This window comes from Dipodomys spectabilis, unplaced genomic scaffold (assembly GCF_019054845.1).
Source record: "Dipodomys spectabilis isolate Male_0828 unplaced genomic scaffold, ASM1905484v1 ptg000234l, whole genome shotgun sequence".
NCBI classification, from domain to species: domain Eukaryota; kingdom Metazoa; phylum Chordata; class Mammalia; order Rodentia; family Heteromyidae; genus Dipodomys; species Dipodomys spectabilis.
The window spans coordinates 398,526-410,934 of NW_024870911.1; the positions used below are offsets into that span (position 1 = coordinate 398,526).

General features: G+C 36.4%; 1 protein-coding gene across 1 annotated transcript in view; it reads right to left on the bottom strand.

The window, feature by feature from the left end:
• The window catches only part of Acss3 (acyl-CoA synthetase short chain family member 3), a 143,812-nt gene that overhangs the window by 83,264 nt on the left and 48,139 nt on the right, over positions 1–12,409 (bottom strand). Inside the window, exons 3-5 of the mRNA XM_042698913.1 lie at positions 10,679–10,867; positions 8,531–8,665; positions 6,030–6,170 (exon numbers count right to left, since the gene is read on the bottom strand). Coding sequence (XP_042554847.1) covers positions 6,030–6,170; positions 8,531–8,665; positions 10,679–10,867 — 465 coding nt within the window. The remainder of the gene's footprint in view (positions 1–6,029; positions 6,171–8,530; positions 8,666–10,678; positions 10,868–12,409) is intronic.

Below are 12,409 nucleotides of genomic sequence, written 5' to 3' on the forward strand. Positions count from 1 at the left end.
ATTGTAACCCCTCTGTACAGTATTTTCACAATAAAAAAAATTATAAGGAAAAGAATTATAACATATACAAGTTAGAAAGGAAAATGTACAATTATCTCTGCCTATATATATAATATATATACAATATATAATATGCTGAAAATAATAAACATTCCACAGGAAAAAAAAAGAAATAATTTGAGGTTACCATCAAAGATTTTTTTCAAAACAAAAAACAAAAAAACCTCTGGCCGAGTGCAGGTGGCTCATGTCTGTAATTCTAGCTACTCAGGAGGCTGAGATCTGAGGATCGCAGTTTGAAGCCAGCCCGGGAAGGAAAGTCTGTGAGACTCTGATATCCAATTAACCACCAGAACCAGAAGTGGTGCTGTGGCTCAAGTGGTAGAGTGCTCACCTTGTGCTGAAGAGTTCAGGGACAGCGCCCAGGCCCAGAGTTCAAGCCCCACGACTGCCAAAAAAAACCCCAAACCCTACAACTCTGATCATATAAAATAATGTTTATCGGAGCTGGGAAGGTGGTTCAGTAGTAGAGTGCTTGCCTCCCATGCATGAGGAACAGAGTTCGATTCCTCAGTAGCACATAAACAGAAAAAGCCAGAAGTAGCTCTGTGGCTCAAGTGGTGAAGCACTAGCCTGGAGCTGAAGAGCTGAAGGACAGCGCCCAAGCCGAGTTCAACTGACACACAGACACACACACACACACACACACACACACACAGACACACACACACACACACACACACACACACACACACACACAATATTTATCAAAATGAACTCCAGGAAATGGCAACAAGAGGTATTTTTCTGTGCTGTTGTTTTTGTTTTCTTTTCTTTTTGACTTGCTTGTTTATCTGTCTTTGAGAGTGAAAGAAGGATACACAGAAAAGGAGGGACAAAAGGTGAACAAACGCAGCTGTGGTGCTCACTAGACACTATGTAGAAAATGAACTATACAACTTGTGGGTGGGGAACAGGAGGGAAAAACTGCAGACAGAGTGAAGGAAGGGGAACATTTTCTAAAAATGAAATGGATTTTTTACCTAACTTTTGTAACTGTAACCCCTCTGTACAACATCTTTATACTATTTTTTAATTAAATGGTGCTAAAGGACAGAGAGAAGCTATTATATCTATTTTCATTTGTCTTTAATATTCACTGTATTTTTAAAGCATGACTATGAACATTTTGAACATATTATTAATTTATTTTCCATTAAGCTTTAGACCTGTAATTTGATCTTCATTCCCAAAGCATTTGATATCTTCTGCATGTAGCTATTTTATGAAAATTTTGGAAGGGAAATAGATTATTATAAATATGTGAATAAGATGATAGAATATTGATTTCTTGTTTGCAATCATTTTTTCCAGATAATGATAAATACATTAGAAAGGAGAAACACAGAACTTCCACTGATTTCAGATTTAAAATATCCAAAATCATTATAATCTAAATAACAAAATTAATCAGGAACAGGGGGCTGGGAAGGTGGCTTAGTGGTAGAGTGAGTGCCTTGCATGCATGAGGCCCTGGGTTCGATTCTTCAGCACCACATAAGCAAAAAGAAAAAAGCCGGAAGTGGCGCTGTGGCTCAAGTGGTAGAGCGCTAGCCTTGAGCTGAAGAGCTGAGGGACAGTGCCCAGGCCCAGAGTTCAGGCCCCATGATTGACCAAAAAAAAAAAAAATTAGTTGGGAACAAACATTTGACTGACATGGTAAAAACTTCATTTTATTTGCTTATTTATTATGGCTTCGTTATGTTTTCCAGGCTGGTCTAGATTTGGCAGACTCAGGCAATCTTCCTAGCTCTGTTTCCCTGTTGTTAACTGGAATTAAAGATATATGCCACCAAACTTGGCTCTCCAAATGGTACTTTAAAAGTATATCTTAGTATATCTTAGCATCTATATGGTCATATTACATAGCTATTGAGCTATTATGTTCCTCTGCTAGGACTATCCTAGACTAATTATTACAAATGAGGGAAACCATGGAGCCTAGGCTTCTTTGAGTCTGGCTTATTTCACGTAATATGATTTTTCCACAAATCTTTCCATTTTTTTAATGAATGAGGTGATGTCATTCTTTCTGATGGAAGTATAGAATTCCATTGTGTATATATAGTACATTTTCTCCATCCATTCATCTACTGAGGAGCATCTGGGTTGGTTCCAAAATGAACTCCAAGATATGTAAACAAGAAGTTTTTGTTGTTTGTTTTTTAAGTACTGTGTGAAGTTACTTTTTTTCGCTTTGGTTTATCCCCTCTTGTCACTGTTTTTGAGTTTGGTACCTTGTGTCTTGTCTGATTTGTGGGAGGGAAAGAAAATAACAAAATGGTGATACAAAGGGCGAACCAATGCAACAGCAATACTCACAAGATACTATGTTGGGGTGGGGGAAGTGGGAGAAAAAGGAGGGAGGAGGTAACAATATTTGACAAGAAATGCATTCATTACCCTACTTAGGTAACTGTTATCCCTCTGTGCATCACCCTTAAAATAAAATAAAAAGTGCATCTGAAATACTGTGAGGCAAAAATACTTATTCAATAACAATGTTACCCCTAATTAACAAACTCCATTCAATATTCTTAAAATCCTCTGTGTTTATATCTGCACTTATGGTCTTCCCACTTTAAAAGTAAAGGCATTCGATGATTTAAAACCATCTCAGCAAAGCTCCATGCCCTCTCATGCACTATTCTGAGTTTCTTTGTATGAATAGTCATAGCATCCAAGTGAACTGTCCCTCTGTACCACCAAGGAAGACATGCTGGCAAACTCCAACTGAGAATGGGAAGAAAACAATAGAAGGGTGCTCTTTGTTGACCACTGGGACTGTACATGGCATTTAAAAAATAATTCAATGTCTGTATATAAAAATAAAGGGTGGTTACTAGCAACTTAGGAATGTGGCCACAAAGTCACATAAAGAATTCCAACTTTCAACCCCTCTGTACATCACCTTTACAATGCATTTTTTGGGGGAGTCCGGTCGTGGGGCCTGGACTTTGGGCCTGGGTGCTGTCCCTCAGCTCTTCAGTTCAAGGCTAACACTCTACCACTTGAACCACAGTGCCACTTCCAGCTTATGTGGTGCTGAGGAATCGAACCCAGGACTTCATGCATACAAGGCAAGCGCTCTATCACTGAGCCACTTTCCCAGCCCAGACAATGCATTTTTAAAAGAAGAAACCTACATGAAAAAAAGAGAATTCCAACTTAATGAATTCCTTTTGAAAGTAAGAAGAGTTTAAAAAAAAATCCACAAATCAATCCATTTAGACTATAATAGAAAACATATAGTTAGGAAATGTTGTGTGCAATTTCAGTTGCCACAACTAAAAGAAGAAAAATAAAATTGGAATAATCTGTGTGGAAGGAAAGAGGAAAAAGATTGATATGTTCCTTAGTATTAGGAACTTAATACCTTCAATTATCAAAGAGTGTGTGTGTGTGTGTGTGTGTCTTTAAATTGTCTTATAAAAATCTGGAAGGCACATATCAAAATATTGAGCCAATAAATTTTAGAGTACATCATAAAATTACATGCTGCCTAGTTGAGCCCCCGATTGTTTACTCTGTAATAAAGGCTCATGTACATATACATATAGATATACAAAATGTATGTTTATTAATATGTATGTGTATAATAAACATATATGTGTATATAAATGCTGGCATGTATGATTTATATTTATTTATATGATTTATATATATTTATATTGTGCAGTATGTGTATTTCATCTCAGCTTCACAAGTTGAGACCAAAAAGAGGAATTAAAAAGTACATATTATAGTTAAAAACAGAAATCCAAAGCTAGGCACCAGTGGCTCACACAGCCCACCTGGGTAGAAAAGTCTAGGAGACTCATATCTCTACATAGTAACCAGCAAAAAGCTAAAAGAACCAGCACAAAGAGAAATAAATAAATAAATACAAAGGAAGAGAATTTTTTTTTTACCAAATGATAGTTTGAGTCAGAGAATTAATAAATAAAAGCAACAGTTCTGATGAATCTTAAAGAAAAGAAAGAACATTCATTTTCAACATAGTGTCTTGTACATCTTGAACTTTACAACTTGTTGGGGGGAGGGAGGGAGGAGTTGGGGAGGTGGGGAGGGAAGGGATGGTAGGGGAAAAACAAAGGAGGAGGTAACAATGCTCAATAGGAAATGGACTCATTACCTTGTAACTGTAGCCTCTCTGTACACTAAAAGTGTATTTTTAAAAAAAGAAAGAAAAAGAAATTCCTCACTTCAGCAACAATCTTATTCTAATGACTTTCACAATGGCATCCTTTCTTCTTGGCTGAGCCATTATTAGTCTTTTCTCACGGAGAATTGTAAGACACTGCAAAAAGCACAACTACTTGTGAGTGCTGTCCCACGCTCCTGCACAAGTCACCTGTCTCTCAGAGCTATTCCTCAGCCCCAAGGTCATCAGCCCTCATCAGAGGCCTGGCAACCCCTCTGAGCCACTCCTCTCCACTCAGAAGGCTAGGAGGAAAGTCCCTTGCTATGCCCAACAGAGTATTTGGCAGAGTACAGATGTTTATGTAATACACTGTTGGTTGAGTAAGTGAATGGTGAAGTGGATAAATGCCAGTGTGATGTACACAATTCTGTTTTAAAATGTGTATTACTCTTTGTTCAGGAGAAACTATGAAGCTTGCTTACAAACTCTGTGAATCCTCTTAGAAGAAAATGATTGTTTCCATTTGGGATATCTCATCAAGTATAAAACCTCCCATTGCAGGATCTTGATGATTTGGGAACTACTTCAGTGGAAGCTATTGTATGTATTTTTTTTATTATTGATCTGAACAACTATAAGATAAGGGGCAGAGATGTAGCAAGTTCAGCATTTTAACTGCAAGAATTGTACCACAGATAAAAGAAAGTTCAGTACTTTATGTTACTATTTCTCACTTTGCTGCTAGGGTAGGAAAAATGAGTAAGTTATCTAAGAAAGACAAAGGTTGCACAAGTTACAGAAATGCATAAAAGGAGAAAAGCCTTTATCTATCCCTCTTTTCAATCCTACTCTTCAGGCCTCTCTCCCTGTGCTAGTTTTGGCAGTGAACCATATGTATTAATTTATTTCATATCTCCATCCCTCTGTGACCTCAACCAGAAAGGAAATAAATATGACCCTCACTTGATCTTTCACTCCCAAAAGAATGAATCACTGTATGAGGGATTTTTTAAAATAAATTTTATAATGTATACAAGTGGAATATCAATTCAAAAGATTGCAAATGTCTCTCTCTGCTCTTTTCTAGCTGTCTCTGTTCTCTGCTCTCTGCTCTCTCTCTGCTCTTTTCTAGCTCTCAGCTTTTTCCTTCTCTTCTCTTTCCCAGCTCCCTTCTCTTTTCTAGCTCTCTCTCTGCTCTTTTCTAGCTCTCTCTGATCTCTCCTCTCTCCTCTCTGCTCTCTCTCTGCTCTTTTCTAGCTCTTCTCTCTCTCTTTCCCATCTCTCTCTTTCCCAGCTCTCTCTCTTTCCCAGCTCTCCCAGCTCTCTTTCCCAGGCCTTTTCCCCACCGCGTGGAGGACCAAGATGGCCTGGTGCCAGCTGGAACGATGAATAAACCTACCCCTTACCTGAAAAACAAAAAAAGATTGCAAATGTTTCATTTAACATATATTATGCTCTGAGTTTTATTTTAGCATCCTACAAAAGCAAATACATACTTTAGTAAATAAAACTGTTTTGCAAAATTTTATTGAACCACAATTGGTATCCAATTAAATATGTACTGATTTAGTAGCTTACTGAAACAACTATGAATGGGTGACAAGTGAGAAGAATTTAGTATAAACAGAATCGAAGCCTTCAATGTAATATTTTTTTTTGCCCAGAAAATGGTAAAAACAAATTATCTTGAATACAAAGTGATTCTGTATAATCATCAAGCGTGCATGGCACGTGCCACATTTTCAGCAGGTAATGAGAGCCAGTCCTGACACAAAGGAAATCTGCTGATGGGAATGCTTGCTTGTCCCTAGGAGAGAGAGCATACCTTAGGCAGCCCCGTTGTTCCGGATGTGTAAAGGATGTACAGTGGGTGCTCTGAAAGAACCGGGACACAGTCATGTGATTGGGCTTTTGACATTTCTTCTTCCCAATCAAGATCACGACCAGGCACCAAGGGAACCTTCTCCTACAGAGCAACAATACAGAAATCTGTACTCGGGAAATTCGATTCAACATAAATACAGAGTAACACATTTTGTGTAAGTCTGAGGTTCTGACTCAAAGTTTATGCTATTATCGACTAAACATCAGTTATCATTGGACTTATGTCAAAACCTTAAATCTGGGCTTTGAATGCTTATAAGAATATAAGAATCCAGGGATTTGAAGATGGCTTGACATTGACTGACAAAAGGAGGATGTTTTACTCAAATCTAGAGGCTCCCTTATGATGCTCTATCTAATGCATTTCTATTTTCATGAACACTTAGAGCTTATTGAACTAAGAGCTCTGTGTTTTCACATACCTATGTATGCTAGGAAATTTATAAACTAAGTCATTACATATGACAATGTACAATTTATATATATAGATATATACAAAATTTATATATACAACCTTTATGAAGGGGAAATGTCAGCCCCATCAACTCCTGCCTGAATCTGAGAGGTACTTCCTGCAACCATTTAGATAAACAGAAATAGCTCAACTACAAACAAATAATGTTTTCATTTATTTTATAAATGAGATAAAAACAACTCATTTCAAATGATCAAACCTTTAATGTTAGAATTAAAGAGCTATAAAAGTCACCGCACTGCAAAATGAGAGGAGTGGATTGAGTGATCACAAAAATGATTCCAGGTCTGTGATTTTTATAGGTCTCTAATGAAGGAAGCAAGAACACAAACGATTACACTCTTTAAGCTAAGAAATATAGGTATGTATAAAAGAGATTTGACAAATAAAGCAAGAGAAAAATCTACAACTTAGCACATTTACTCTATAGACATGTCGTTCTGGTTGTTAAGAATTCTTTAAAGGCAGGGTGGAAGAACACCAGAGTGACTGATGTGATATTCCTTTGATTTTGTCATTGCTTGCCTGGGGCTTAGAATAGCAGCCAAGTTTTACCTCTGCTGGCAAAAATCCAATCCTGGTTAATGAGGCCCACCACCCAGCCTCATAATTTGTGGCTCTAAACTCAAAGCAAAGCCAATCCACTGGGTTTAATTACTGTCTAAACAGTAGGCCTTGGACAAGAGCGATTCAAAGTCTTCATCTATGTCAAATAGAGGAAAGAGGCTGGAGAAAAAGCAAAAGTGAGCAGGTGAGGAGAGGCAAAGACTATTTGTAGCAAAAGGAAAGAGAATAGACTCTCATTTTAAAAGAATAAATATGAAACAGTAACAGCCACATGCTGGATGTTTATGGAGTGGAAAAAATAACATATATTGTATTAGTAAAAAGTGATTTAACCAGAGTTCAAACTCTGTAATAGGTGGACTTTAGGCTTTGCTTCAAGACTCAGCTTCTTCGTCTATTAAATGAGACCCACAACAAGATCTAGTTCTTGGTCTACAATAATAAAATAAGAATTTTCTTATATATTTTAAATAAAATATATTTTATTTGAAGTACTTTGGGTCCAGTCCATTGTTAGTTCTTCACAAACTCCATAAGAATCCATTCAGTGTGACAGTACATGAACCGCAGACTACTAAAAGTTTATCTAGGAATTTAATATAACGTAATAGAAATTGCGAGGTGCTAATCAAAGAGACACAGTTTTAACACTCTCTACTCTCCTATCTTGCCACTGGAGTAATTTCTACAGATAACTTCTCAAGAATTCCACCAAATTGTACATGATTTTTTATACTCCTATCATTTCATTTCTGAAAGTAAAATATGTTAATAATCTGCTAAAAAATAAAAACCCAAAACTTGGCCCACCATAAATAGATCTGCCTGGGTGTGGAAATAAAGTAATCCTCAAAGTTAGTAGAAAAAAATATTGTAAGTTCTATTCACGTTTATATTATATTCCTTTTGCTTCCTTCACAGGTCATGGAACAATTTATCTCATGAGACTATTAGGGTTTTACTTCATGATTATAGTTTATTTCTAGCCTAAATCATTTTCCTGGATTTTAAAAGATACTTTACATACTAATTAACCAGACTTTTCCAATAGGTGGAGGAATGGAGGTATAAAGCATACAGTAAGACTGCAAGTCTCACATTCCCAAATCAGATGGTGAGTTAGTATTTATAAATATTGTTACCAAACTTAAAGTAATAAATATCACCCCTATAGCAGTACGCATAAAAACCAATATATTAATATGACATAGTTCCATTTTTTAAAATTTGTAATCTAGTTTTCTTTAATAGAAAAATACCCATGTCTCTCTTCCTTATGAATAACAATTTCAGGATATATATTTAATATTTTATGACAAGTGTCTCTTTCATATGATCAAAACTAGAACCATCCTTGATATGCTATCATGAACAAGAAACAACATAAATACTGGGATTACCATATTGGGGCGATTGTAAATGAGAACTTTCTGTGGTTGGTGTTGTCCTATTTTTAGTGCTTTATCGAGAAGAGGTATGTATTCCACCTTCCTTCCAGGTTCAATGCCAAAGCTGGCTGTAACAACCACCTTGGGCTAGAATGAAAAAAAAATCATAATTAAGATAGCTTTAATAATCCTAACTAAGCCAATAACAATATTTCAGGTTCAGACTGACAGCTTCACATTGTTTAAAGAAATGTGCGAACGACTTGGCTTTATGTTGAATAAATGGCTTGAAAACCAATAAATCCTTTTATATGTTATAGACCTAAGCACTTACACATAAATCTCACTTACTGTCTTGAATTACAGACTCCATGGTGTTTGGGGCTCATAAATATGAACTATACAAAATATATTCCAAGGAATTCATTAAGTCAAATGCATTTGCCATTATCTAAAATGCAACTTAGGGATCTGGGTTGCACACAAACACACACACACACACACACACACACACACACACACACACAAACACAAACACATACGCATGCAAACCTGTTGTTGCTGGGCTTGTAGTATTTCCAAAGTGTCTGAAATCAGAAAAGTTTTTTGTTTTTTTTTTTTAGATTTCCTATGTAGATGCCTAAAGAAACAACACAAGAAAAAACAAACCTCTAACAATTTTGATGATTTTTTTCTAAACACTTATTTGTGTTAATCCAATAGTGTATTTGTGATTTTATGGGTTTTTATTTTTAACAAGGCACATTCCACTTCAAAGAACAATATGTGTCAAGTCCCATTAAAAACTGAATCTGTCCATCATGAAGACACACTCAACCTTCTTTTATTTGACAATCTGGTAGCCACTATGTGGTAGGGCAGGGTCTGTGGATGGAGTTAACCTCTCTTCCTTGGGGCACGGTGTGCATTCCTCTAGTATGGGAATGTAGTCAACATGTTCATCCATACCCTCTCTAGCACATTAACTTCTCCAAGGACAAGTTCAAATTTCATTTACCTTCCTGACTCCTATGCTAGAGACAGTGTTAGCCATACCATAAGCTCACAATGAAAATTGTGTAACTAAACAAAAATTCTCCTTAATTTGCAGACACAAACACATCATCTTCCTTTTCTATCTACTGTTTCTCCACCAAGAGATCCAAAGTAAAGGTGACACAATAAATTATTCAGGAGACAAGTAACTTATCCATATCACATTTATGCCCGAATTCTGACTTCTCATTATAAATTACTTCACCTAAGGGATGTTTGCACTGTGCCAAATAGATGCACATATAGTACCTTCAGCTTTTTGAATATCATTCAATATTCATGGAGCAAAGCCTCATGCAGTTGCATAGTTTGCCCCAGGTTATAAATGGTAAAGTTAGAAGAGGGCTGGTTCTGCATGATGGTGAGACACTTCTTTTTCCACTATATCAAGCTAAATCACAAAGAAAATTTTAAAAATGGGATGAGACTAAGAAAGAAAATAAAAGTAATTCCTGTTTCCTTTTATTACATTCTAAAGGTAAATATTTGAGTATAATTCACAGTTTAATATTAGTAATACTGAAGTTTATAGCTCTAGGTAGCCTTCCTTAAGATTAGATTTTTTTTTTAATAAATGGAAGTTGGGTAACATCAAATCATGAACATACATAGACTATATATAAGAACTGAAATAATTTAGTAAAGTCAAATTTACATTCTTATTCTGAGAAAGTAATCCCTTTCTCATTTTTATTCATAATCTACGGGTCCACCTACATGGTAAACATTTTTTATTCTCAACTTCCAAGGACAACTTCAGATACATAGAAAGAGCTGAACAAGTGAGTGTTCACTGAATAGTTTAAAATTAGTCACATTCTTGTGTGTCTCCTAACTGGAAATATGACAAGATAATTTGAAAGGCGTATACTTTATCTTAAGATTCCTTAAACTACCTAGCAAGATGCCTTTCACACCAGACTGACTGAAATAAATGTTGGTTTAACAGATCTATGTCAAAGAGAAAAAATTAAGATTTAAGGATCACATTGGAAAGGAAGACATCAAATGAATGAAATCATTCTTGCCTAATTCCTCCTCCGGTAAATGTGAACGGGGCTGTAGATCTAACCACCACTTGATTGTTCCAAAGAAAGCACTTACTTTTGCATGATCAATGCGAGTACTTAGTTCTCTGGATGCAAATCCTCCAAATATGAGGCTGTGGATGGCGCCAACCCTGGCACAGGCCAGCATGGTATATATGGCTTGTGGGATCATGGGCATGTAGATAACCACAGTGTCACCTTTTTGGATTCCATGCTTGACTAAAACACCAGCCAGCTTAGAGACCTGTTGCGACAGGAAGCATCAACATTTCATTTCAGTGGTATTTCATGAAACTCTAAAAGGTAAGGGAGTCATTCTAGAAGGTGATCACCACTGTTAGTAGTGGATGCAAGAAACTAAAAAAATAAAAAAGTGTACTTAAAGATGGTGATAATGGTTAAAATGGGGACACACAAATAAGCTATCTATACAACCACTGATCATAAATAAATTCACTAATATGTCATATGAAGTTCATGGTTAACATTTGCTTGACTATTCATCCGACTTAGTAAACCATTGTTATCACAATGTTGGCAACATAACATTAACAAAGGAAAGGTAGAGGCTTGATCGTGCAGAACAAGGGTAAGCTGGTCAAAGCAGAAGAAAAAAATAAAATAATTGTATGTATACAATATGTGGATAATTGTAAACAGAAATCTTTGCTATACACATTTAAGCAAATGTAACAGATTCCACTTTACTGTCATTTCCACTTAGGAGATAAAGTAATGGGCACAGAACTGATGGACAGCCAAACCAAGGTAAAAGAACCAGTAGTCAGTGGTTCTGCCAGGAACTATCACTGTTCCACTTATGCTCTCTGCCCTTCCTTTTTCCCTAAAACCATGTAATTTTTCTTTATAGTTTTTATAATAGTTACTTATTGCAATTTCCTATTGGATTAAGCACTCTTTTGGCATTAACGTATTTTTGGAGATCAAACACACAAATATTTCTTTCCTTTTAACATGTCCTTTTGCACTTTCTAGTAATAAAACCAAAATAGATCATAATCTCATACATAATTTATTGTACATAACCTTTCCATGGACAATTATAGCAGTCTATGGGAAGCATGCCCAGACCTAAGCAGTTTGCTATTCTTTTACTTAAGAACTGTTCATTTACTTAATAGTCTTTCTCAAGAATATAAACAAAAGAAAAACAGCACTGTCGCTGGCAATTGGATGCGATTCTCCAAGAAAAAGAACAGGGGAGGTTTGAGAGAAAGAATTGGGCCATATGCCTATTTGTGGTTCCTCTCATTTCACCCTACCTCTTCTTTCTGAGGAAGTTCAAAGAATTTTGAACCTTGACCAATTTTATTCTCTCTCTTCGTTTACTTTCCCTGCATAGTTGAGGAAAGATGTCGAGGACTCTGGTGGAAGAGGGGAAAAGTAATTTCATTCTTCCCTTAACTGTCAAAATATGGCAGTCTACTTGGAGATGATCAGGTTACTGTGTGGGCATCAACTTCAGAAAGATGGATGTAGTTCTCATAGGACCCAAGCTAATTCCCGTGATGGGGTGGTTACAAAAACAATGCACTGGGGCCTCTAAATCTCTCCTGTGTTACCATGTGAAATCTCCCTCTCACACATATTCTCACACATTTCTGCTGAGATAGTATCCACGATGTTGGAGGAAACAAAAACAAAAACAAAAGCCTCACCAGAGCCAACATGCTAGGTGCCATGTTCTTGAACCTTCAAGCTCTGAGCTGAGTGAACTTTTTTTTGGTTCTGTATAAAGTACCCATCCAGGGATGTTGTGTGATAG